At 44.8% G+C, this 25753-nt stretch overlaps 1 protein-coding gene and 1 non-coding gene across 2 annotated transcripts in view; both read left to right on the top strand.

Annotated features, from left to right (window-relative positions):
• Window positions 1-25753, top strand: part of LOC124594881 (cytochrome P450 9e2-like) — a 95768-nt gene that overhangs the window by 12011 nt on the left and 58004 nt on the right. The window contains exons 2-3 of the mRNA XM_047133353.1: window positions 6798-7185; window positions 13828-13965. Of these exons, the coding sequence (XP_046989309.1) occupies window positions 6801-7185; window positions 13828-13965 (523 nt within the window). The 5' untranslated portion in view covers window positions 6798-6800. The remainder of the gene's footprint in view (window positions 1-6797; window positions 7186-13827; window positions 13966-25753) is intronic.
• On the top strand, window positions 17208-17282 carry Trnas-cga. The gene has a single exon. It is a non-coding gene; the product is annotated as a tRNA-Ser (tRNA).

The following is a 25753-nucleotide window of genomic DNA, read 5'->3' as shown; positions in this document are numbered from 1 at the left end:
GCAGCAGAGTCCATGGACAGCAGATGTCTGCGTCATCCTGTGCCACGGGTGGTCTACATCTCACAGTGGTTGGCATACCACACGCACCCGGATACTGCTCCGTATAAAGAACCCATGCCAGAGGCGGAGTCTTTATACATGTGCTGGATGGTTAGTATTTCTCGAATGGCAACACTCCCGCCCCAGAGATTCTAGCAGACTGGAGCAGCAGGATGTCGAAAATGGGCGGTGATGCCTTCATTTGCTATGGTTTTCTCATTTGGCCATTTCCTCCAGGGCGTTGCTCGAGTTGCAAGATTTCCCAGCTCTGCCTTTCAGAAGCGCTGATCTGCGCCTTCTGTGTTGTCACCATCCTGAATGAGTACTCCTGAACTCTAAATTCGCCTTCCTCCATAACAGCGTTTGGACTGTCTTTACACTGACGACTTCTTCCTCTTCAATGACGTCATTCTACTGATTGATACAGGACAGGCCATTCCTTCCTTCTTTAAAGAATGTGGTCCCTGCATTGTGTACCGTTTACATTTTACGACAAAAGGATCTCAATACACGTTTCACAGGTTGACATAAGAGATACCACATTCTCCACGTTTCCTTACTCTAATTTAACAGAAGCCACGTGGTCCAATGGCTGCATATTAATATAATGGCTATTTGGAATCATCACACAACAGACTAGTGAAATAAAATTATGAGTTTCTCTGTTCTTAATAAATTTCTTATCAGTCATCCAACAGCAGATGATTCCACACAACTAATTTATCATGCTTGGTATTCTTCATTTTTTATCAGGTAGTTTCTTAACTCGCTGTTTTCGTACAACATCCGGAATTTTGTCTTTGCCACAAAAGCTACCCTTGCGTTTTCCCGTAAGACACATTTTCTGTACACACACACACAGTAACTACCTACTGTACTTCTACATACAAGCTGTTGATGATTAGTGCAACTTATTCGCTTTAGTTTAAAGCTGAATAAAGATTGACCGCTTCTTAAAGTTAACATAGTCAAAAATGGCTCTGAGCACTATGGGACTCAACTGCTGAGGTCATCAGTCGCCTTGAACTTAGAACTAATTAAACCTAACTAACCTAAGGACAGCACACAACACCCAGCCATCACGAGGCAGAGAAAATCCCTGACCCCGCCGGGAATCGAGCCCGGGAACCCGGGCGTGGGAAGCGAGAACGCTACCGCACGACCACGAGATGCGGGCTAACATAGTCCGTGAGGCGATGGTGAATGGAAGCTGAACTGGTCAAGCAGTTTTCCTTCTAAAGTAGATATATATTGCACAAAGTAAGATCGGAACCACAATGGCATCATAAATTGAGACGCTCGTGGTCATGATGTTATCATGCTGCCGTACATGATGGAGCATTTAAACAGCGGTGATACGACCTTTCTGTGTGGCAATATGTTCATCCAGCGTTTGAAGGAGGCCTGTTTTTAGATAGGTCAGGTTCTGGGTTAGCAACACGTGTAGTGGTTTTGCAGGCCAATACAGCGAGGGCTGTGTCACATTCGTTATAGTGGTCGCAGTGATAGTGGCTCAGAGGCAGACGACAGTTCCTCGTATATCACAGGCAGTACCATTAACCAGTAATCCACTACCTTGCAGTTCTAGCCTCGTCATTCCTTTGGGATGATCCTGCTCCTAAGAATTTAAATTACTACTTCTCGTGTGAACACAGAGAGGATCCAATGCCTACCGACACTTTGGAAGTAAGCGTTCAGCGCCAGAACCTTGCTTTGCCGTCCTTCTGCATTGATTTCACCTAAAAACAAGTGTAACTCGCACGATTTCGTGTCAGTCTCCACCATCCCGGTTGGGCGTATAGTAACTCTTGCCCTTTGGTATTGACGGGTTCCCTGTTCTGAACAGGGAAGCCAACGAAACCTCTCACGTTCTCACTTGCACATACACCCCTGAAAATTGAAATAAGAACACCGTGAATTCATTGTCCCAGGAAGGGGAAACTTTATTGACACATTCCTGGGGTCAGATACATCACATGATCACACTGACAGAACCACAGGCACATAGACACAGGCAACAGAGCATGCACAATGTCGGCACTAGTACAGTGTATATCCACCTTTCGCAGCAATGCAGGCTGCTATTCTCCCATGGAGACGATCGTAGAGATGCTGGATGTAGTCCTGTGGAACGGCTTGCCATGCCATTTCCACCTGGCGCCTCAGTTGGACCAGCGTTCGTGCTGGACGTGCAGACCGCGTGAGACGACGCTTCATCCAGTCCCAAACATGCTCAATGGGGGACAGATCTGGAGATCTTGCTGGCCAGGGTAGTTGACTCACACCTTCTAGAGCATGTTGGGTGGCACAGGATACATGCGGACGCGCATTGTCCTGTTGGAACAGCAAGTTCCCTTGCCGGTCTAGGAATGGTAGAACGATGGGTTCGATGACGGTTTGGATGTACCGTGCACTATTCAGTGTCCCCTCGACGATCACCAGTGGTGTACGGCCAGTGTAGGAGATCGCTCCCCACACCATGATGCCGGGTGTTGGCCCTGTGTGCCTCGGTCGTATGCAGTCCTGATTGTGGCGCTCACCTGCACGGCGCCAAACACGCATACGACCATCATTGGCACCAAGGCAGAAGCGACTCTCATCGTTGACGACGACACGTCTCCATTCGTCCCTCCATTCACGCCTGTCGCGACACCACTGGAGGCGAGCTGCACGATGTTGGGGCGTGAGCGGAAGACGGCCTAACGGTGTGCGGGACCGTAGCCCAGCTTCATGGAGACGGTTGCGAATGGTCCTCGCCGATACCCCAGGAGCAACAGTGTCCCTAATTTCCTGGGAAGTGGCGGTGTGGTCCCCTACGGCACTGCGTAGGATCCTACGGTCTTGGCGTGCATCCGTGCGTCGCTGCGGTCCGGTCCCAGGTCGACGGGCACGTGCACCTTCCGCCGACCACTGGCGACAACATCGATGTACTGTGGAGACCTCACGCCCCACGTGTTGAGCAATTCGTCGGTACGTCCACCCGGCCTCCCGCATGCCCACTATACGCTCTCGCTCAAAGTCCGTCAACTGCACATACAGTTCACGTCCATGCTGTCGCGGCATGCTACCAGTGTTAAAGACTGCGATAGAGCTCCGTATGCCACGGCAAACTGGCTGACACTGACGGCGGCGGTGCACAAATGCTGCGCAGCTAGCGCCATTCGACGGCCAACACCGCGGTTCCTGGTGTGTCCGCTGTGCCGTGCGTGTGATCATTGCTTGTACAGCCCTCTCGCAGTGTCCGGAGCAAGTATGGTCGGTCTGACACACCGGTGTCAATGTGTTCATTTTTCCATTTCCAGGAGTGTATTTGCCCAGAGCTTTCTGTCTCACCAGATAGGGGTGGACTGTGAAACACTTGTAATGTGCACCAGTGCTCGCTACCTGGAACTGGACGGGTATCCGGAGTTAGGCTGTGTCGGGGCCGATTTATACCATTGTCATTCGATATCTGCTCTTCAGTTTGACCGTATGCCGTAGTTTAACTGTTAGCTCTTGCTGGACCTTCTATTATCCAGCTAGGGACTATCCTGGTGATATCAGTGTATTACGTAAGTGTCCGTATATGTACGGCCAGTTGATACCTGTGAAGCTGTCAACTTCAATCTTGCATCTCCTATGCTATCCGTTATGGATTGCAGATGTCTCGCTACTGGTACTCTAACATCCAACAAATTCAGTCGGATTTATGTAACGTTTTAACCACGATTCACTGCACCCATGATTGTTTTCAGGTATTCTGTTAGTTCTGTGGTTAATTCTCGTATTGCCCGAGTATTATTTAACACTCCTTGTTGTTCGTCAGTTGCGTGGTTTGACAATCTGTAGCTGGTCTGTTGCTATTCGCTATTTCCTGCACCTGCCCCAACTTGTTTTTTAGATCCTGGATATCTTCGGTATCTGCCTTTCAAATTCTCTTTTCAATCATTTTCCATTTGCGAATAGCCATTCCCTTTCTTGACACCGCAATTTGTAAGATGCTGGATCCGTTACTTGGCGAAATTGTTGTCATAACCATTCATACGACAGGCTTACACCTGGTACTCTTCTCGTATCTCTTCCTGGTATTCTCTTCCTTTTAGCCGTGAGATTAAGTCCAGTGAATGTCTCTTCCAGTATATGTACCTCAATTTTCGCTTCCCACATATTGTTGGTCAATCTCAATGTCGCTACGAAGGCTTTCCCGGAGTAATAATTGATAATGTTCTTCTGAGGTGTGCAGCCGGATCATAACGTCACCTTGACACAATATTTCAACGGTCCACCTGGCCGCCATCTTCAGGTGAGAGTGCTGGTGCACGATCTCGCCGGAACCTGGCCACATCCTGGGGGATGTTTCCAGAATGAGATTTTAACTCTGCAGCGGAGTATGCACTGATATGAATCTTCCTGGCAGATTAAAGCTGTGTGCCGGACCGAGACTCGAAGTCGGGACCTTTGCCTTTCGCGGGCAAGTGCTCTACCATCTGAGCTACCCAAGCACGACAGTTGGTTCCCTGGTACGACTAAATCGTGCGCGGCTTGTTATTTCGCCAGTTACGGCTGCAGTTAGCTTGTTCTAGAAAGACGTTGCATATTTTTGTCCTTTTCATCCATCTGTTGAAAATCGATGCAAGAACATAAATGTAAAAGATGAAGTAAGTTACAAATTTCGACTTCAGAGGCTGACAACTGCCAGATGATGATATAAATTGTCGAAACTAGTCACATCATAGTAGGAGCCCTAACTACGGTTTTTAACAGGGTGAACGTTTGTGACTTCGCTGACATTCCCAGCGTGTTAACCGACGATAGGCTTGTCGGGATGCAGCCGAACCATACATTTATCTAGACGCAATCTTTCAACATTCCCTCTGCCCGCCATCTTCACGTGGGACCGCTGTTTGCTATTCTCGCCGCCGGCCGAAGTGGACGAGTGGTTCTAGGCGCTACAGTCTGGACCCGTGCGACCGCTACGGTCGCAGGTTCGAATCCTGCCTCGGGCATGGATGTGTGTGATGTCCTTAGGTTAGTTAGGTTTAAGTAGTTCTAAGTTCTAGGGGACTGATGACCTCTGAAATGAAGTCCCATAGTGCTCAGAGCCATTTGAACCATTTTTTGCTATTCTTGCCGGAACTGCTTCATACATTAAACGGCGGCTGTTAAATAAACAGTGAAAAACAAACAGCGCGCGTGACTCTGCCAGCGTTTACCACTTCTGACTCAATAGCGACTCCTGGTACACTGATACTACGCACCAGGCCTCCATCCTTATACCACAACACTCCTACCCTCTTCAACGATCAATCTTTTCCTCTTCAACAAGCGAGTCTCTATATCAGGGCAGGTACTCCCACTTTTAGTGTGAAGAAAGTGCTTGTTTTAAATATCAGTCTTTGGGTATCAAGTTTTAAATGTTTTTAATGTGCTCTTATTTGTTTCGTTTTACCTTTTATTATTACTGTTTTAGCTTATAATTCAAGAAGTCATATATCTTGTATATATAAAAACTTCCATTTTATTTTCATCTTTACAAAGTTTTGAATTCATTATAAATACCCAACCTTTCTGTTTCATGTTTCTTTCGTCTCCTTTAGTTTTTGTTGCCAACTGGCTGAAGAGCGGGTTTGTCCGTATCACTGACAGCCGGCCTACCCGCCCATATGATACGCGGCGGGATGAAATAACAGTAAGGAAAAAGATAAGCTATGAAGCAGTTTCGATAAGATAACAAAACAGCTGTCTCACCTGAAGATGACGGGCACATGAGACCTGAAGATGACAGTCATATGGACCACTGAAATACTGTGTCTAGATGAGTGTATGATTGAGCTGCATACCCGACAAGAAAATCTTTGTGAACATTTTATGATGATTACAGAAGTCGAAACTACCTGTACGTATGCAAGAAACAACAATTTCGACTCCATTCTAAGAAAAAGTACTTTTAGTCCTCTTGTTCCTATAGACACTGATCGTAAATAAATCGTAGTACAAAATTTAGAAAAGAGTGAAAAAAATTTACGTTTACCATAAGATGATAAAAATTCGTAAGTCGGACTAAACGTGTCGTCGGAACAGGACAGTAAATAAACAGAAGTTTTAATGTCTTTCGTATAAAACCGGCTAACAAGCCCGTTAAATATACGTGCACAAACACACTAATAGCCTTTAAATACTCCTTCAAACGTAAATATATACATGCATAAACACTGGTTCTCAACATATATAGAGTATGATGCACTGTGTCTCGCACGTCTGGTCCTCAACATCCCCTCCGACCACCTCAATTACATTTTACATGGGTCCCGTCAATCGTTTATTGCTGATTACGGGTCAGTTCCTTTGAATATGACCGATGTCCTTTTAGACTATGTAAGTGCCCCATTTTTGGTGACCACGAAGTGTTTTAGTTGAACGAGAGTCAGCAGCCAAACCAAAATTTCTGAATTACAGCAATCTGCAGCACTGGCTGCCGTTAGTTGTAATAAAATATCCTTTCATATCGGATTGACCACTGCTGCATGGTTTCGGCTGTGTACAGCCATTTTCTACGGGCTCTGAAATAAATACAAGTGTGAGATAGTTGAAATACAAAATAAAACAACCATTGGGTGTTTGATCGGAAGTATAATCAATTAAAAAGAAAAGAGGATTTACGAGACATGACACGTCAAATAGACGTATTTGAGTTACAATCAAGACACTAGTCTAGTCTTAGCTTGCTACCACTTTTTCGACTGGTCTAGCAGTGAAATTGAACGCAAATGCTTCTGCAGACAATGGCTCCAGACTGGTGGAAGCTCTCGGCGTCGGCGGCGCTGGTGGCGGTGACTCTGGTGCTCCTGTGGTGGCGCCGCTACGCCACCAAGTTCTCCAGGGCCGGCGTGCCGTCCCTGCCGCCGCTGCCCGTGGTGGGGAACATGCTGGACGTGGTGCTCAGCAGGAAGGCCATGCCCGAGGTCGTGGTGGACATGTACAGGCACTTCCAGAAACACCCCTACGCTGGATTCTACACGTTCGCAAAGTCTCTGGTCTTGGTGAGGGATCCTGATCTCATCAGGTCCATCACTGTCAAGGACTTTGACCACTTCACTGACCACGTCGACTTTCTGAACACCGACAAGGGCCATCCAGTCCAACAGCGGATGCTGATTTTCATGAAAGGTGAGACTCTTGTTTCCATTGCTTCATACCATTGTACGACGTTTTATTTTCAAGCAGCTCCGTGGCAGACGTTATTAGAAACCTATATTCTAAGCTGCGCCTCTGTTTCAGTGATTTGGTACGTGGCTGTAAAATGAAAACTCGTGTCGGATTGTTTCCCGCGCACTAGAAATTTAATATAAAAATTACGCTTTGAACTACTTTCTAATCAGCGTGGTTTTGGCAAGCACCGCTCGTGCGAGACCAAACTTGCCTTCTTCTCAAATAATGTACTGCGAACTATGAAGAAAGGCAACAGGTAGATTCCACATTTCTAGATTTCCGGAAAGCATTTGACACGGTGCCCCATGTAAGGTTGTTAACGAAGATACGAGCACACGGAATAGTTTCACAGATATGTGACTGGCTCGAACACTTCTTGGGTTTTAGAACCCAGCGTGCTGTCCTCGACGGCGCGTGTTCATCAGAAACAAGGGTATCGTCAGGAGTGCCCCATGGAAGTGTGGCAGGACCGCTGTTGCTCTCTATGTACGTAAATGATTTAGCGGATAGAGTGGGCAGAAATCTGCGGTTGTTTGTTGATAATGCTGTCGTGTACGGCAACGTGTCGAAGTTGAGTGACTCTACGAGGGTACAAGACGACATAGACAAAGTTTGTAGTTGGTGTGGTCAAATGGCATCCGCCTCTAAATCTGGACAAATGTAAGTTACTGCCGATGAGCAGAAAAACAAATCCATGATGTTCGGATACAGCATTAGCCGTGGCCTGCTTGATACACGTACGTCGTTTGAGTATCTGGGCACAAGGCTGCAAAGCGATATGAAATGGAACTGCGGTAGCGACGGCGAATGGTCGACTTCGGTTTATTGGGAGAATTTTATGAAAGTGTGGATCATCTGTGGAAGAGACCTCGTATAGGACGCTAGTCTGACCAGTTCTTGAGTACTGCTCGAGTGTTTGGGATCCGTACCAGGTCTGATTAAAGAAAGACAGCTAAGCAATTCGAAGGCGGACTGCTAAGTTTGTTACCGTAGGTTCGAACAACACGCAAGTGTTTCGAAGATGATTTGAGAACTCAAGTGGGAATCTCTGGAGGGAAGACGACATTCTCTCCGAGAAATGCAATCGCAAAAATTTAGAGAACCAGCGTTTGAAGCTTTCTGCGGAAGGATTCTGCTGCCGCCAGTATACATTGCGCGTAAGGATCACGAAACTAAGATGCGAGAAATTACAGCTCATACGAAGGCGTATAGCCCTTTCTTTACCGAATTTCGAAGTTTTGAGAAAAAAAAATCTGCATTCGTTTTTACACTTATTTAGGTGCATAAATGAAAAATATGATATAATCTTTTTTTTATTCCAAAAATTTTTGAATGTTACTTTTAAGCAACAGTGGTTCTTACAGGTAGTGACATTATAGAAACAAAATTCAATAAACATGGGTTCACTTAAGCAAAATATTGGTTTATACATCACATTTTACAGCTTAGAAGTCTATGCACAGCATTTTTATTATTGACAATGTGGTGATGACTAATTTTCCTTTGAGTAATTAACAAATTCAACTCTGTGTATTAGTAAAAATTTGAAATTTTTGTACTGCAAACATTTCACTGTTTTACTTTCACGTATCTTGTCAGGCATCAGTGTGTGTTGTATCTTCTTCTTATGAAGTTATTATATTCCATGAAAGATGTGGAAACACTTCTTATTTACTGTGAGACACAGATGCACTTTACACATGGTGCAAAAAATTTGTGTAGTAGATTTAATCCAAACTTTACATCGACCTTCCTTCTCTACCATATCTGCAAAGTGTTCGAACCCATCAAAAGGCACATCCATAACTGGAGCTGCACATACAGACCTTTTTGCTGCAGGAGTCCTTGTCAACATTTCAGAACTTGGTCTTCCTCTCTTCTTTTGGGAAGCTGATTTCCCCGCAAGCAGTACACCTGCAGCAATATTAGCTTGGAACTGCAGGAGTGACATCTTTGAGGTTTTGCCACGTTGGACCATATGTCGTCGGTGGAGTAGCCATCCATTGACAACTGCTGCAGACAAACACCAGTACACAATGCGCATATACCACTTCCGTGACCTCAAGTTGATACGGTATAGTTCTATCAACATGTCACCAACGTCCACGCCCCCCATGTGTTTGTTGTACTTTTCCACTATGTAAGGTCTAGGTACATCATTGAATTTCTTTTCAGTTGCAGAATAGCGTCTACATGTTGCCATGGGCTCATCACAAGCATACGTTGACACGAAATTCATGCATTTTCTGTCAAACCAGCGTACTAAAGCTTCATTGTTTATTGTCTCCGCTCTCCAGTCACAGGAGCCACGTCCAGTTTTCTTGAGCTCCATTTTAGTTTTCAAGGGACATTTTCCCATCCTGTCTGTCCTGATAGTGCCACAGAATTCAATGCCCCTTTCTTTCAGGGCAATTGCTAATGGTATAGACGAAAACCAACTATCAGCAAACACTTTGAAATGCTGTTTCTCTGGCAATGTTTCCGTCAATGCCAAAACAATATCCCCAGACAAACCTAATCCTTTACCACTGCAGGTGTTTCTGACAGCATAAATTTCAAAATCATACATCATGCCTGAAGCACCAGCTGTCGTAAAAGATTTGTAGCCCCACTTGTGAGGCTTATTTCTTACGTAGTGTTTCAAACCGCTTCTACCCTTGAATGGTATTATCTGTTCATCAACAGCTTGGTACTCTTCTGCAGGGAGTGTCTTCAATCATGACTGCAATGCAGATAAAAGTGGGCGAATCTTGAAGAGTTTGTCACGATTACTATTAGCTTCAGGCAAGTCTTGATTATTGACAACATGAAAATACCACAGTAGCTGGAAGAAGCGAGTTCTGCTCATCACAACAGCTATTGGTGAATACCTACACTCATTCGACCAGTATAAATGAATGGAAGGCATTTTGATTATGCCCATGTGCAGTAAAATACCAACAAACTGCTCCATTTCGTTTTTGCTCGTCTGCAAAGAAACTGTATCTTTCTGCAAAGCATACATATTGGACTGCTCAACAATGAGTTCAAATACGTCATCATTCATAAATATTTTATAATATTGCAAAGGTGTCATTTCCTCTACTGGTGGTGGTGGAAGTGATCCTTTCCATTCTGTGTCTTGTACCACAAAATCAGTTTTTCTAAATTTATAATCACTACGCTTACATTTATGTTTTACTTGCTGCTGCTGGTGCTGCTCACGTGTAGATGCTGCCCCTTCAGATGTATTGTTGTCGCCTGCACCTGATTTTGGCTGAGAACCAATAACTTTACCACTCCTGACAGCATCAGCCCGAAATTTGAAGATATTGACGTCTAAAATACGTAATTATACTTATGTACTTTCTCAATATTGTTACTTCTGTTAGTGATCCTTACCTTGGGAAATTCATATTCTGTCTCTTGCTCCTCTCTAATTGCCGAAATTTCAGCTCCATTATCCTTTTCCACCATCTGAATGAAATTCATGACAGCTGCTTCGGAAAAAGCTTGAGAATTTTCATCAATTTCGACAGTTTCATCTTTATCTTCGTCCCCATCATCTGATATATCCCCATCAGGGACATCAATGTATGCATTGAGCTCATTATCGGGTAAATTCGTAATACACTCCTGGAAATGGAAAAAAGAACACATTGACACCGGTGTGTCAGACCCACCATACTTGCTCCGGACACTGCGAGAGGGCTGTACAAGCAATGATCATACGCACGGCACAGCGGACACACCAGGAACCGCGGTGTTGGCCGTCGAATGGCGCTAGCTGCGCAGCATTTGTGCACCGCCGCCGTCAGTGTCAGCCAGTTTGCCGTGGCATACGGAGCTCCATCGCAGTCTTTAACACTGGTAGCATGCCGCGACAGCGTGGACGTGAACCGTATGTGCAGTTGACGGACTTTGAGCGAGGGCGTATAGTGGGCATGCGGGAGGCCGGGTGGACGTACCGCCGAATTGCTCAACACGTGGGGCGTGAGGTCTCCACAGTACATCGATGTTGTCGCCAGTGGTCGGCGGAAGGCGCACGTGCCCGTCGACCTGGGACCGGACCGCAGCGACACACGGATGCAAGCCAAGACCGTAGGATCCTACGCAGTGCCGTAGGGGACCGCACCGCCACTTCCCAGCAAATTAGGGACACTGTTGCTCCTGGGGTATCGGCGAGGACCATTCGCAACCGTCTCCATGAAGCTGGGCTACGGTCCCGCACACCGTTAGGGCGTCTTCCGCTCACGCCCCAACATCGTGCAGCCCGCCTCCAGTGGTGTCGCGACAGGCGTGAATGGAGGGACGAATGGAGACGTGTCGTCTTCAGCGATGAGAGTCGCTTCTGCCTTGGTGCCAATGATGGTCGTATGCGTGTTTGGCGCCGTGCAGGTGAGCGCCTCAATCAGGACTGCATACGACCGAGGCACACAGGGCCAACACCCGGCATCATGGTGTGGGGAGCGATCTCCTACACTGGCCGTACACCACTGGTGATCGTCGAGGGGACACTGAATAGTGTACGGTACATCCAAACCGTCATCGAACCCATCGTTCTACCATTCCTAGACCGGCAAGGGAACTTGCTGTTCCAACAGGACAATGCACTTCCGCATGTATCCCGTGCCACCCAACGTGCTCTAGAAGGTGTAAGTCAACTACCCTGGCCAGCAAGATCTCCGGATCTGTCCCCCATTGAGCATGTTTGGGACTGGATGAAGCGTCGTCTCACGCGGTCTGCACGTCCAGCACGAACGCTGGTCCAACTGAGGCGCCAGGTGGAAATGGCATGGCAAGCCGTTCCACAGGACTACATCCAGCATCTCTACGATCGTCTCCATGGGAGAATAGCAGCCTGCATTGCTGCGAAAGGTGGATATACACTGTACTAGTGCCGACATTGTGCATGCTATGTTGCCTGTGTCTATGTGCCTGTGGTTCTGTCAGTGTGATCATGTGATGTATCTGACCCCAGGAATGTGTCAATAGAGTTTCCCCTTCCTGGGACAATGAATTCACGGTGTTCTTATTTCAATTTCCAGGAGTGTATATTCTAGGTCAGCATCAGTCAAAAAGCCAGACATAGTGACGCAATATTTAAAAAGTGTCTACAATGTGATTTTATACCTGCAAAGCAAAATTTCGAACACATATATCAATAGATTTGTAAAGCGAGGCATTATATTACGGAATTTCCACTCAATTCTACTGTTGCTTGAAGCAACATAAAGTTTTTCGCAGTTTATCTTATCTGGAAATCATTATGCAAGTCAAATGTTTGATGTACTTACGCAGGAAGGATTGTCACAACAAATTATAATTATTTCACTATAAACGAAAGTGCAAAACTTACATATTTTACGCGTTTTTTTATCATCAATTCTTCACAATGAAGACTGCAGCAACTAGTCACGCTCAACAATTGTTATTTCTTCCCGCGCGTTAGTTCCTGCCATTTGTTGTCAGGAACAGTCACTACTGGCATGGAACTTCAAAAATGTTCAAAAAATGTTCAAATGTGTGTGAAATCTTACGGGACTGAACTGCTAAGGTCATCAGTGCCTAAGCTTACACACTACTTAACCTAAATTATCCTAAGGACAAACACACACACACGCATGCCCGAGGGAGGACTCGAACCTCTGCCGGGATCAGCCGCACAGTCCATGACTGCAGCGCCTTAGACCGCTTGGCTAATCGCACGCGGCCATGGAGCTTCAAATAAACAGTGGCAAAGAGTAGTTAAAATCGGTTTGATGCAAAATACATCAATAGAAAGACGATGTTTCTTATAAGCTACGCTCGTAAAGAAAGGGATAGACAGTCTCTTTTCCCTTGTTCTATTTGCAAGTGGAACAAGAAAGATAATAACCTGGGTACCCTCCGCCATGCACCATACGGTGGCTGTAAATGAAAATGTAATGTTGCTTGAGGCAGTTAGTTCTTACGTGTAAGTAACTTTTTCCACAAATATGAGTGTACACTTTAATCACAAATATTATAACTGGCTAAGAGGAAACTAATCAGTTAAAGTTGACCGAAGAATACGAGAAAATAATGAAGTCGAAATTATAGCCCAACATAGCATAGACTCGCTTTCTAAAAGCATTCTCGTAGCCATGTTCCATGGAGAATAGCACAACAAGTTTTTTTATATTTCTAGAGACGCAAGATAGAGCGTTGTTGGTGGTAACTGGTTGGTCGAGAAACTCCGAGCTGATCTTTTTTGTTTAGTGTTCCTAAATTTGTGTGACCTACTTAGTCTACGTTCGCATCAATATAAGGATGTCAGAAATACGAATTTTATAGCCATATACCATTCAGAGCCAGCCAATCCCCTTTATTTTGGGGCTAAACACTAAATTCCCGAACATACCAGTTATCTCATGAACAAAATGTCCGTGATCCTGAATTTCTAATTAAAAATCACACTTTTGCTTTCCTTAAGAACATAGTTGTCCGTTACGAGGGAAGTATACTTTTTCACATTCATACTTGTAACACGAACTAACAAATCATACTAAACAAACAAATAGATTGGGCACACAGATTCGTAAAGTAGTGAGGGGTGCTTGACAGGAAGGGCACATTGTTCACATTGTTTTATTCTTGCAGGAAAAGAATGGCACGACATGCGGGCGACACTAAGTCCTGCATTCACGTCGAAGAAAATGAGAAACATGTTCCTGCTGATAGCAGAGATAGGGCAGCAGGTGGTAGATTACATAACAAAGGAATGTGCCAAGGTCGAAGGTGAGTACCTGTCGCAGCATCCACATTTTGTCAAATTTATCTCTATAGTTTCTGTCGCCTTCAACCACCATAAGCCCTGTTCGTGTTTTGGCATCATTTGTCTTTTCTGTTGCTACAGATACTCATTCTGAGAGAAAGAAAGCTAATGACAATAAATGAATGTTATCCTCCCAAAATGGGTAATGGAAATTTAATCAAACTTGCTTTTGTGTGGAGGTTATTTGAATTAGTTCTAAACCACTATTAGGCAACTGAGTTAATGTTTAGCACGTAAGCTGCTACCACGTCAACAGAATCGTCAGTCAGTATTTGGATATGGTCACAGATTTGGTGCTGGAAGCAAAGCTCAAATAGAACTGAACTGGTTATGTGATACGACCGTTATTATTCAATAAATACATAAAGAAGAATTAACGATACTAGTTAAATGTTAAAACTATGATTCTGACGGGACTGTAAGCCATCCTCAAAAATTAAAATTTATTTGTGCATCTGGCCAGTCCAACTAGCTTACAGCCTGAGCAGAATCAAAAATTCACTGCGGCTGTGAAAGTGAAAGTAACTGGTAGTGCTACTGCATCGTGGCCACTCTTAGCGAACACCACAGTTGTCTGCAAGAAGTTAATGAATAATGTAAACCGCCTCAGGTCAACTATTATACATTTACAATAAGGAAGCATCATTAAAGGTTCGTTAAAAGTGCAAAAGTATCTATAGGTGTTCAGTTATTGGTACACTATTAAATAGTGCTCAAGTGACGCCAGTTTACAACAATATCCATAATCAGACGGAAAGATTCGATTGTTTTCACCACAGCACTACCGATGAATCACCGGCAGTTCTGCGGCATCAGATATCACACAGAGAGTCAGTGAAACAATTCCAGTGAACTCTGATTCATCAGTGAAGTTAAATCTCCTACCAAAATCTCGTCTGATCTATAGTTGAGGTATGTTCGTCAGAATGGGAAACTTAACCAGTACTGACTAATGAGAGGCGTGTAGGAGATACAAAGAACAGCTGCACGCGCTACCGCGGATTCGCCTAGACAACTATTCTATTGAAAATATGTGTCATATTTTTGTTTTCTGACATGTTCTAGGTTTTCGAGAATCACTATTGATCTACGGAATGAAATTGTACGTAGTTATCAATATATCTAAGAATATCAGGGGCATACTCAGCTAATTGTAGATGAGACTGGGGGACGCTACAAAAAAGATGTTGTGCGTCGCTGATAGCCCATGATCTGGTGTACATGTTTTCTCGTAGGCAAACAGATATGCACACGGACCTCAGGCAAAAGTAACCGAAGGAAATCCGTGTAGCTATTTTGAAGAAGGGTTCATGTTGTTGTCTCTTTCACTCGTTCTACGTAATCAGTATTTCACTAATTTCATGATAAGTGAAACGAGAAGAGTCGAGAAGTCGTTGTGTTGATAGTACGCGCTAACTCCATTGAGGAAGTCTATGACCGTGGAGAGCCGATGTTCATCGGTGCAGTATCGTTTAGTGGCCAGTGCCTCCTGGACTCGACATCTCTCCATGCACAGAATTCACTGTTGACGTTTGCTCATTAACCTGAAAATTGCTTTGGTGTGGCTACCGTTTCCTATTGCTTGCCAGCTATTTAGTTCAGCGTAACTGGTGCATCTTCTATCGTCGACGATTCGCCATGTATACTCATATCTAGAGCTGCAGCAGTGATTCTTCCCATATTTTCAATTATTGTTTTTCAGCAATGATATGTAATTTGTACCCAGTATCTCTTCGTTTCATAACGTTCTTCATTAGACTTTTTTTCTCGTCGATTCTTCGTAGGACGTCTTCATTCTTACTCGGTCAACCCTTCAATCTACAGGCACCTCTGACATCACATTTCAAAGACCTCAAATCATTCCATTTCTGTCACCTCAACTGCCCTTGTTTTGCAGCCACACAAAGCTGTGCTCCAAATCGTTACAGTTGGCGGAGCGGCAGTGTTGCAGGATCGCCACTTCTAGTCCAAAGCTGGATGCTCAGGAAGCTGTGATATAGGATGACCAGTGGCGTGGCGAACACAGAGTCAAGAATGCTTGCTCAACGACGAAATCCTTTTGTTATTGGGTGCTTCCATACAGAAGGCTGAGAGCTGTGGCCGAAATGCTAAGCTAGCAGCTCAGCCAACATTCAAGTGATGACTGGCGTAAAGAACGTGCCAGTCGAATGCACAGCTATGCTGGAATCGCGCAACCGCTGACCTGAGAGCATACATACTCCCCCCATCTACACGTGTTACGTCAGGTACCAGGTTGCCATCATGTAGTCGGCTGTGGAAACGCTACGTTGTGCTGCAGCAAATAGCAACCCAGCCACTCAGTGATGACAAAACGCCATGTTGAAGGTTACTGTACAAGCACTGTTGTCGTGGACAGCTGGGGTTTACGTCGGTGGATGGCCCACATACTCCTCGGCTGGCTGCGAGGTTCTGCCTGACGTTGCTGCCGTAACAAAACACAGCTTTTCTTTAAATTCTTCTGGTCTCAGGTCTTACATTTTGGGTATGATTGTAGCTTTTTCTTATTAGAGAAAGCTGTTTTGTCTTATGCAATCTTTGCTTTTTCCTTCTTTACTTGTTCTACATCCGAGACAGCAAAAGCCGCACGCCTCTTCCAAAGCATCGTGTCCAAGTTTAACACTTATCCATTCTGGTTGTAGACCTGCTGCCCATACGTCTACAAAATTTTACTTTGTGTTTGTGTGCATTTTACAGCCTTCAGCTAGTAGATTTCCCATATCGTTAAGCCCGAGCGGTTCTAGGCACTACAGTCTCGAACCGCGCGACCGTTACGGTCGCAGGTTTGAATTCTGCCTCGGGCATGGATCTGTGTGATGTCCTTAGGTTAGTTACGTTTAAGTAGTTCTAAGTTCTAGGGGACTGATGACGTCAGAAGTTAAGTCCCATAGTGCTCAGAGCATATCGTTAAGTGGCCAGAATGAGATTTTCACTCTGCAGCGGAGTATGCGCTGATATGAAACTTCCTGACAGATTAAAACTGTGTACCAGGCCGAGACTCGAACTCGGGACCTTTGCCTTTCGCGGGCAAGTGCTCCCCCAGGCTGTGGCTAAGTCATGTCTCCGCAATATCCTTTCTTTCAGGAGTGCTAGTTCTGCAAGGTCCGCAGGAGAGCTTCTGTAAAGTTTGGAAGGTAGGAGACGGGGTACTGGCAGAAGTAGAGCTGTGAGGACGGGGCGTGAGTCGTGCTTGGGTAGCTCAGTTGGTAGAGCACTTGCCCGCGAAAGGCAAAGGTCCCGAGTTCGAGTCTCGGCCTGGCACACAGTTTTAATCTGTCAGGAAGTTTCATATCGTTAAGTGTTCGGCTCAGTTCTTATTAATTTAAGTAACTACTTCTACTTCTCCTGATTTTCTGTACGTGACACACAGCTCTAAAATCGAGACAGTCATTTACTTCCCTCATTCCAATAAAGATAAAAAATCAATCGTCAGCTGCACAAGGAAACATTTGTTTCGTTCACGTTTAAACTGTCATCTTCAGAAGTAAAATAGGCTCAAACCATTAGCGAACCAACGTCAAAATAAGAATTGGACGCCGTGCGGCGTAGCTGCGTGGTCTATGGCGCCTCGGAGGTTCGACTCCTCACTCGGGCCTAGGTGTGTGTGTTGTCTTTAGCGTACGTTAGTTTAAGTAGTGTGTCAGCCTAGGGACCGATGACCTCAGCAGTATCGTCCCACTTAAAAAGAGAGAGAGAGAGAGAGAGAGAGAGAGAGAAGAAGAAGAAGAAGAAGAAGAAGAAGAAGAATTGGACGATAGTGTTCTACAAAGGATTAGCCAAAAATACATATATAAAGCTAGTATATTAAAAGCGAATGTACAAAGATTGAACAGTAGAAGTAAAACAGGTTTGTTAAAACAGCTGTAAAACAGTTAAGCTTAAGAGCCACGTCATGCCTGTGCTACAGGACCAAAAAAACAGAGTGACATCGCTAAAGATATATGTTACGTGCGATTAATGGCAAACAATTAACTACCAAATTCCACATCGTTCATAGTACGTGTGACAGAAATCAACCACCAGACTCATGACATCAACGGCGTCGAAGACACCTACAGGGTGGGAGCGCTATCGTACATGCAAACTGTAATAAATTCTGTAAGTGAACTGCAGTCCCGACATCGACAGCAGGCTGTGGGCGCCGCCGAGTCGAGGCGTGCTGGACGTGTCTGGAAGTTCATAAACCTCGGTAGGCGTTTAAGAAGTTAAGCGCCTGACGGTTCCACACTAAAAATAAGTATTAGTTCCTGGTTATACCAAGAAGACATCGTCAGAACAGAAAAATCTGTGTCACATAAACGCCATTAGTACATATTAGACAGTGAAGATAACATAAAATTACTTTAAACTCTGTAAGCAAGCCGGCTTCCACCGTGTAATCAGGTATAACAAAAGTTGGACATGAAGGAGGTCAGTGTAAGTCATTTAACAGAAAAGCTACACAGTCAAAAACATTCTATTTTTCAGTGAGAGATGATCATGCAGCAAATCCGTAGCGTTAAGGTGGGAATGTTTATAAATTTCAATTTCTTCTGAAAGATTTATTTTTCACCGTTTGTCGCCTATAAGCAAAATTTCCATATTAGGGAAAGAGTGTTTTACAGTTTTAAGATGTTTTCCGAAAGTTAACTTGTAAGAATTCCCACCATTTTTGTTGAGTAAGTGCTCTCGAATACGGATTTTAAAAGCCCTCCATGCTTGCCCTATGTAAAAGCTCGAGCACACACTGCACTGAATTTTGTATATCCCAGATTTGTCGGTCGTAGTTCTCTTGTTATACTTATAAACAAGAACTTAGTGACATTATTAGTGGAAAACGCCCCATTGAGGTCACACTTTCTTAACAACTTGGTAATCCGATACGACATGTCACCTAGGGAAGGAACTGTAAAATATTTCTTTCCAGTAACACCTTCTGTGTTAAGTAAAGAAGAATTGGTGTGCTTACTAGTTTTAACCTTATAAATTATTTGCACAAGACCAGCCGGATACCCGTTGTTGATATCACTGTACTTGAGGTTGTTAAACTCTGTGGCAACAGCAGAGGGAGTAAGAGGAAATTCAAATACGCGGTCAATGACAGGAAGAAGCATGGATGATGCTATCTGTCGTATTAGATTTCCTATGAATGTACAACTTTTTCCGTCTACCAGCCGCAATTTCAAGTCGAGGAAACTAAGTTCATGGAACTGACTTTCTGTTTCGTACGTAAATTTGGTTTCCGGGTGGTAGCTGTTGAGAGAGTCACTAAGAGATATGAAATACGTAATTCACATTACCTTTAAATATGGAGATGCTATCATCCACATATCGTCTGTAAAATGTAATATTACTAGCCAAAGTAGGGTAAGATTTGAAAAGGCTTAGCCCGAAATGATTAATAAAAGCGTCAGCTTTAAAACCTGCGAGGCAGTTCCCCATAGCCAGGCCTCCATCTTGTTGAAATATCTGATCATTCAAGCTGAAATTATTATACTTGAGAATAATATCCAAAAATGTTATCATACTGTTAATTTCGTCAGAAGTCAATGTCTTGTACTTTGTTAAGTTTTCTCTAATAATGAGAATCGTTTCATTTGTCGGAATGCTGGTGTACAGGTTTGTGATATCAAGTGATGTAAAAAGATAGCGTCACTGGGAAAACATATTTTACAATTCCTTTGCTAGAGGACGTGTTGTAACTGATTGCCAAGTTGTGAAGGAAGTGTGACGTGAATGTGCTATTTTCCACTAATAATATGAATAAGTTCCTGTTTATGCGTAACGAGAGACGTACAACTGACAAATATTTCAAATCTGAGATTTACAAAATTTAATGCAGTGCGTGCTCAAGCTTTTACATAGGACAAGTAGGAAGGGCTTTTAAAATTCGTTTTCGCGAGCGCTTACTCAACAAAATGTTGAGATTTCTAACAAGTCAGCTTTCGCAGAACATCTTAAAACTGAAAACACACTTACTCCCGGCTGTCTTTGCTTGATATAGAAATTTTGCATATGGTCGACAAGGGTGCAAAGTGAATCTTTTAGAAGAAATTGAAATTTATAAACATTCCCACCTTAACGCTAAAGATTTGCTGAAAGATCATCTCGCATTGAAAAATAGATTAATGTAAGTTAATTCTTACAGAGAAGAAAACAGCAACCAGCCACTATTAATGCTGCTATTTATTTACGTAAATAGCGCCGTTACCGGTTTCGAACTGGAAAGTTCATCATCAGACGGCTGTTCACATGATTTTCAAGATACACTTTACATTATCGTCCGTTTTCGATTTTTTATTATTCCACTGTGGGGAAGTATTTTTGGTGTGTTGTTGCCATCGAAAATTCCGCGCAATTTTGTTGCGAAGTTGCAGGATTGTATTTTTCGCATATTCCTTAATATATCCAGCATTTATGTAACTTGTACAGGACCATATTGTGCAAAGCACCACACAACACACACACACACACACCAAAAAGAATTTGCCACATGTGAAGTTATCACAGAGATTAGAGATTTACAAACTCAACAGTGTTAGAGACATTCTCTCCCAGAGACATGACAATATACATTGTTTTTTGATTGTATAGCTTCTCTGTTAAATGACTTCCACTGACCTTCATGTGCAACTTGTGTTGTATCCCATTACACAGTTGAAGCTGGCTTGGTCGCAGATTTTAAAGTAATTTTATTTTATCTTTACCATCTAACACAGTATGCACTAACGGTGTTTCTGTAAAATTGAATTTTCCATTCTGACGATGTCTTCTTGGTACAACCACGAACTACTACATATGTTTGATGTGTAACCGTCACGCGCTTACCTTTTTAAAAGCCTACCAAGATTTATTAGCTTCCACACACCCAGTTTTAGCATCTAGGTACTGTAATACGCTGCCAAGGTCTGTGGGGACAGTCAGTATAGCAGAAGACGCGAAATTCCGCGGGACAAACCTGATACCTGTGCTCTCTGTGGGCAGGCTCACCCAGCGAGCTAAGAGGCTGTGTGTATCACAAAAATGTAAGCCGCCACCAGCGACACCTCTCGCTGCTTTCCGACAAACCTACGCCTACTGGAGGCCTTGCGACAACTTGTGGTGGACCGGAACGCGTTTCAGCAGTCCCTGGTGCTGCTCCTACCCGCCAGCCCGCGCAGCAACGCGCCAGCACTCCTCGCCACGGGTCACCTGCCGTACAGTCTCCTCTGGTGTCGCCGGCGGCACGGCGGTCGGACGCAACCGCAGCTGCGGGCCTGCTGCCGCAGAGGCACCGTCGCCTAGCGCCAGTGCCTTCGAAGCAGCAGCCAGCACGCCCTACCCTCCCACTTGCCCCTCAGATGGTCGACATCACGGTCTCACCCTGCGCAGTGGTGGAAGCGGTTACCATCGTCGACGAGGCACGGAGGCAGCTTCTGCCCGCTACCTCTGCCACAGTCGCTGCAGCCTTCATACGTGATATCACGATCCACCCAGAGCCACTACCGCCTGTTAATGGACTGGCCTGGAAAAATCCGTGAACTCAGTGCTGCTACGTTGAATGCAAATGGTGGTTTTCCATTTCTGTCGGAATTAATGCAATTTCTTCACGAGAAAAGCGTAGACATTCCAGGATGCTACTCCAGGCGGGTGTAAAATAAATGTGCTCAACGCAAAATACTGAACGCTAAATGAATATTTGGCCCTGTCTAACTACCCCCCGAAGAAAATCTTACGATCCTTAATGATGATATCTCCTCCTTCTTTCCCCTTACATATAAATTACAACATAAACATTAATGAATGATTAAGGGAACTAGTAACTATAAAATGCTAAATACTGTTTCTGCATGTACATTTATTGTAGATTAATACTCCTTTACATATTACAAATGTTTATATATCAATGTGGGACATAAAGAGGCACAAATGAATTTCCTAAGTAATATCAGTGAGCAGTTGCCCAAATCTGCCCCATTTTGTGGCTACGCGGTTGAATGTAAATAACGCGAGATGACTGACATCATCTACGTACCAAACACTAGAAGACGCTGCTTTCAAAGATGATCTACAGTGGTGTGCAACCTCAGTGGAAATAAAACTTACGAGATCATTGCTGTTTAGCCCTGTAGCCCTAACAAGCCGAAGCAGTTAGCAATATCACCGTATGTACTGCGTCCGGTGCGTCGGAGTGACGGTTCTCGTATACCTCTGTGACGATGGAAGAACTCCAGCCACAAAATAAACTCTTTCGAACACTAGGAAGGCAGAAGGCGGTTCTCTGACTAATATACTCTGATACTGTCTTGTCCTCTCTGTGTTCTACAGACGAGAAACGCGAGCTCCCAGCCACAACGACGGAGTTCAGATAACGTCTCTACGTGAGTGTAGACAGAGGAAGTGCTCTCAATCACCTGCCTACTCAACCAAGACGCCCTGCCCGGAGGCGAAGTCCAGCATCGTATAATTTCGCAACACTACAGTGCCTAACCGTTCTAACTACAAAATCTGCTGACAGCAAAGACAGCAGGTCCGTCTGTACCAACAAGAACTGATACTGAGCCACCGTCAAACACGGGCGCTCAAAACAGAAGACCTCTCCTCTCCACCACTGGCTTCCCAGCAAAACTCGGCTCTCTTCACTCGTAACTGTAGAAACAAAATCATATTCTCGAAACCACGGAATATTCTCCCTCTCTACAGATTCTTCCGAACGCCGACCAACCATATTTTAGTCTTTTGTCGTCCAGTGCGGAAAGTTTGCGAGGAAACACCTATACTCATACACTGGTACGCTTCTCAGAGAAAAAACCCTCTGAAATAACCCAGCCTGCGTGATTTCCGAGGTGACGCTTCCTCGTTCCTCTCTGCTGCATCCAAGACTTTCAGAGCTTCCGAAGTATTACCCGTTCATCCGTCCGGCCGGCAGCCGCTGTGTTGTGTGCGCTTCAGCACTCAGGTGCCCCGACCGTCCGTCTTGGCACTTCCTGTGTGAAGCAGGACCGACACACCTGTGCGGGCTTTTCCACCCAGGGCTTGAGTTACGCCTGCCGTTTCATTTCCACTGGCGTTCTAGCCTCGACTACAATAGGCAATCATTCAGTACGCCGTTTTGCATTCCATCGCCTTTCATTCAATAAGCGTTAACAACTATTTACAGGGTGTACATGACAATGTCAGTCTTCTTTAAATATTCGTATATACGATGTACAACCTATCAAATGATACCTAATTCCGGTTGTAAATGACGGCAAAGTATGTATATGAGTGTTTGTAAGGTGCGAAATTATAGCCACCTTACAATATTTGCATGGTCAATAAAACTGTCCTCAAGCCGTGCATTCACGCAAATGCCCATAACTTCGCTTGTTACTGCACTGACAGTTGGGAACGTATGGTGATATACAGGGTGGGGTGGTTAAAACTATTTGTGGAAATGTCTGGAACACAACAATCTGGCCGAAAAAAAAGGCTGTAATATAAGTTTTTCGTCTCGAAATGGGCGTCGAATGAAGCTGAACTCGCGCCCCTCGGCGCACCCTCGCGTTATTGGAGCGGGTCAACTTTGAAACCTTCTGTAGGAAACCTGCAATTTTTACTACGGATTCTGATTCTCCGGGAAAAATTATGTAACCTTTCTGTGGAACAATTTTGTCGTTGGATGATGTATGGCGCTGGAATCGACAGACATTAAAATGGATTACAAACCGTTGAAAAGTGATAGGGGAATGTTCGATATGTCAAGCATTGTCTGCGATACAGTGTGTACGATTTAGACAACCGTACGTGCTGGACGGACGGCGACTATGCATCGCTGTCGGTGGTCAGACTCTGGCTGTAGTTGCGACACCTGCAGGTGCACGGATGCAGCTCCATTCTGTCGACCGCGGGTGTGAGCGTACCGCGAACAGCGGCGGGAAGCGGCGTGCGATTCACTTTACTCCAGACATTCGTACTGCAAACATCTCTCACTACATGTGCAGCGATGTTGATGTCTGGAGAGAGCGAGTAGATATCATTTGCGTCAGATAGGCATGCTGGAGAAGCTCGTCGATGGTATGCGTACGTGTTCTCTGAGAAGAAAGTATCTTCTGCAACGACATTTCGCAGAAGAATCCAATCTCAGCCTGCAAAACTAAAATGCCGCAGTGGATGTTTTAGGTGTAACTACTGAATATCCCCACATTAGTTCGTGGCAAATCGCACGGGTCGTACGAATTTCGCGAAGTGTCCTGCGCGTACTGCACGATCACAAATGCCTCCCCGTATCACGTGTCGTTGCACCAAGCCGAACATGGCGCGCCTTTTGCAATTGGATACAGCAGCAACTAGCAGCCAATTATGACTTTCATTCACGGACAATTTTCTCTTACCAAATAACGTTCACGAATAGAGGTCACCTGAATCGACATAATAGGCATCATTGGACCGTGCAGAATCCCCACCGGTGAAGACAAGTCAAGCTTCAAGGGCCCTGGAGTGTCAGTGTTTGGTGCGGTGTGTTAGGTAGCCGAATTATTGGCCCATACTTCGTAGACGCTAACGTGAATGGTACATGGAAGATGTCCCACTTTAAACAAGAACGGATATGTGGTTTCACACAATGGCTGACCTGCACAGTATTCATGGATACCTCGTAAAGTACTGAATCTACAGTATCCCGGTGGATGGACTGGACAAGGATGTCGTCTGAGCGGCCTGCGCTTTCACCCGGTTTGACACTTCCCGATTTTTACCTGTGCAGAACGCTAAAACAGAAATGTTACGTGGACGTACCAACAACCCCCACAAATATGAGACAGCGAATTATCACTGAATGTGCAAACATTAGCGAAGAGACAGTTAAAGACGAAGGAATTGTTTTTCAGAAATAGGGTTGCAGTGTGTATTGCAGCAAAAGGGCACCATTTCGAACATTTGCTTCAGTAAAACATGAAAATTTGTGAGATGCAGTGCCAACAGATCGCAACGATGAAATTGTTAAATATAAAAGTTATCTATTTTTTCGGATAATCAGAATCCGCAATAAAAATTGGGGCTTCCTATTGTAGAGTTCAAAGTCGATTACCCTTCCATCCCCTCCAGGTGTACGGTGGGAAGGAAGGGGGAGGGGTAGAGTGTAGTGTCATTGGACATCCCCCCTCTGGATGAACAACAGTTGTTACAACCCTTTTTGTAGTCCGATGAGTGGTTTCCCACATATTTTCCAAAACAGTTTTAACCGCCCCACTCTGTATATCAACACCTCTGCTCACAATTACGAAATCCCCACTCCAGGACTCACAAACACAGAGACTACTGCTATGGCGGTGGAAATTTTCCAAGGAGTTGTCACCTTTAGAGCAATCCATCGGGTACCAAGGGACATAACTGCGTTGAAGGTGCCACGGCGATGCTGCAGTCACAAGGAAATCTGTTTGTAACTGGCGGTGTTAGTGCGAAGAGTCGTACGTGGAACTCGCGCATCGCGAATATCAGAGGCCGACGCCTCCTCAGAGCCATGGAAGGAATTCGGAGAGAAGTCTGTGGACCAGCAGAGCTGATAGTGTATCCGAACTCGAGAGATCTTCCTGACGTCATCAAGACTGGGACAGCTGAAAGATGAAAGTGGTTCGTTGCTCTACACGTCATATATACTCTCCGATCACCGGCTAGTTTCCTTCCGCCTAGTAATTGCGTCAATTTCAACATGAGCGGACTTTAGTATGAGAAATCCAGATTGGCACCTACATCAACAGAGTGCTACACGTCGCCTCGAGGATACCCAGCTATACG

Source organism: Schistocerca americana, chromosome 2 (genome assembly GCF_021461395.2).
Source record: "Schistocerca americana isolate TAMUIC-IGC-003095 chromosome 2, iqSchAmer2.1, whole genome shotgun sequence".
Classification (NCBI taxonomy): Eukaryota; Metazoa; Arthropoda; class Insecta; order Orthoptera; family Acrididae; genus Schistocerca; species Schistocerca americana.
This window is presented reverse-complemented; position numbering and strand designations above follow the sequence as displayed.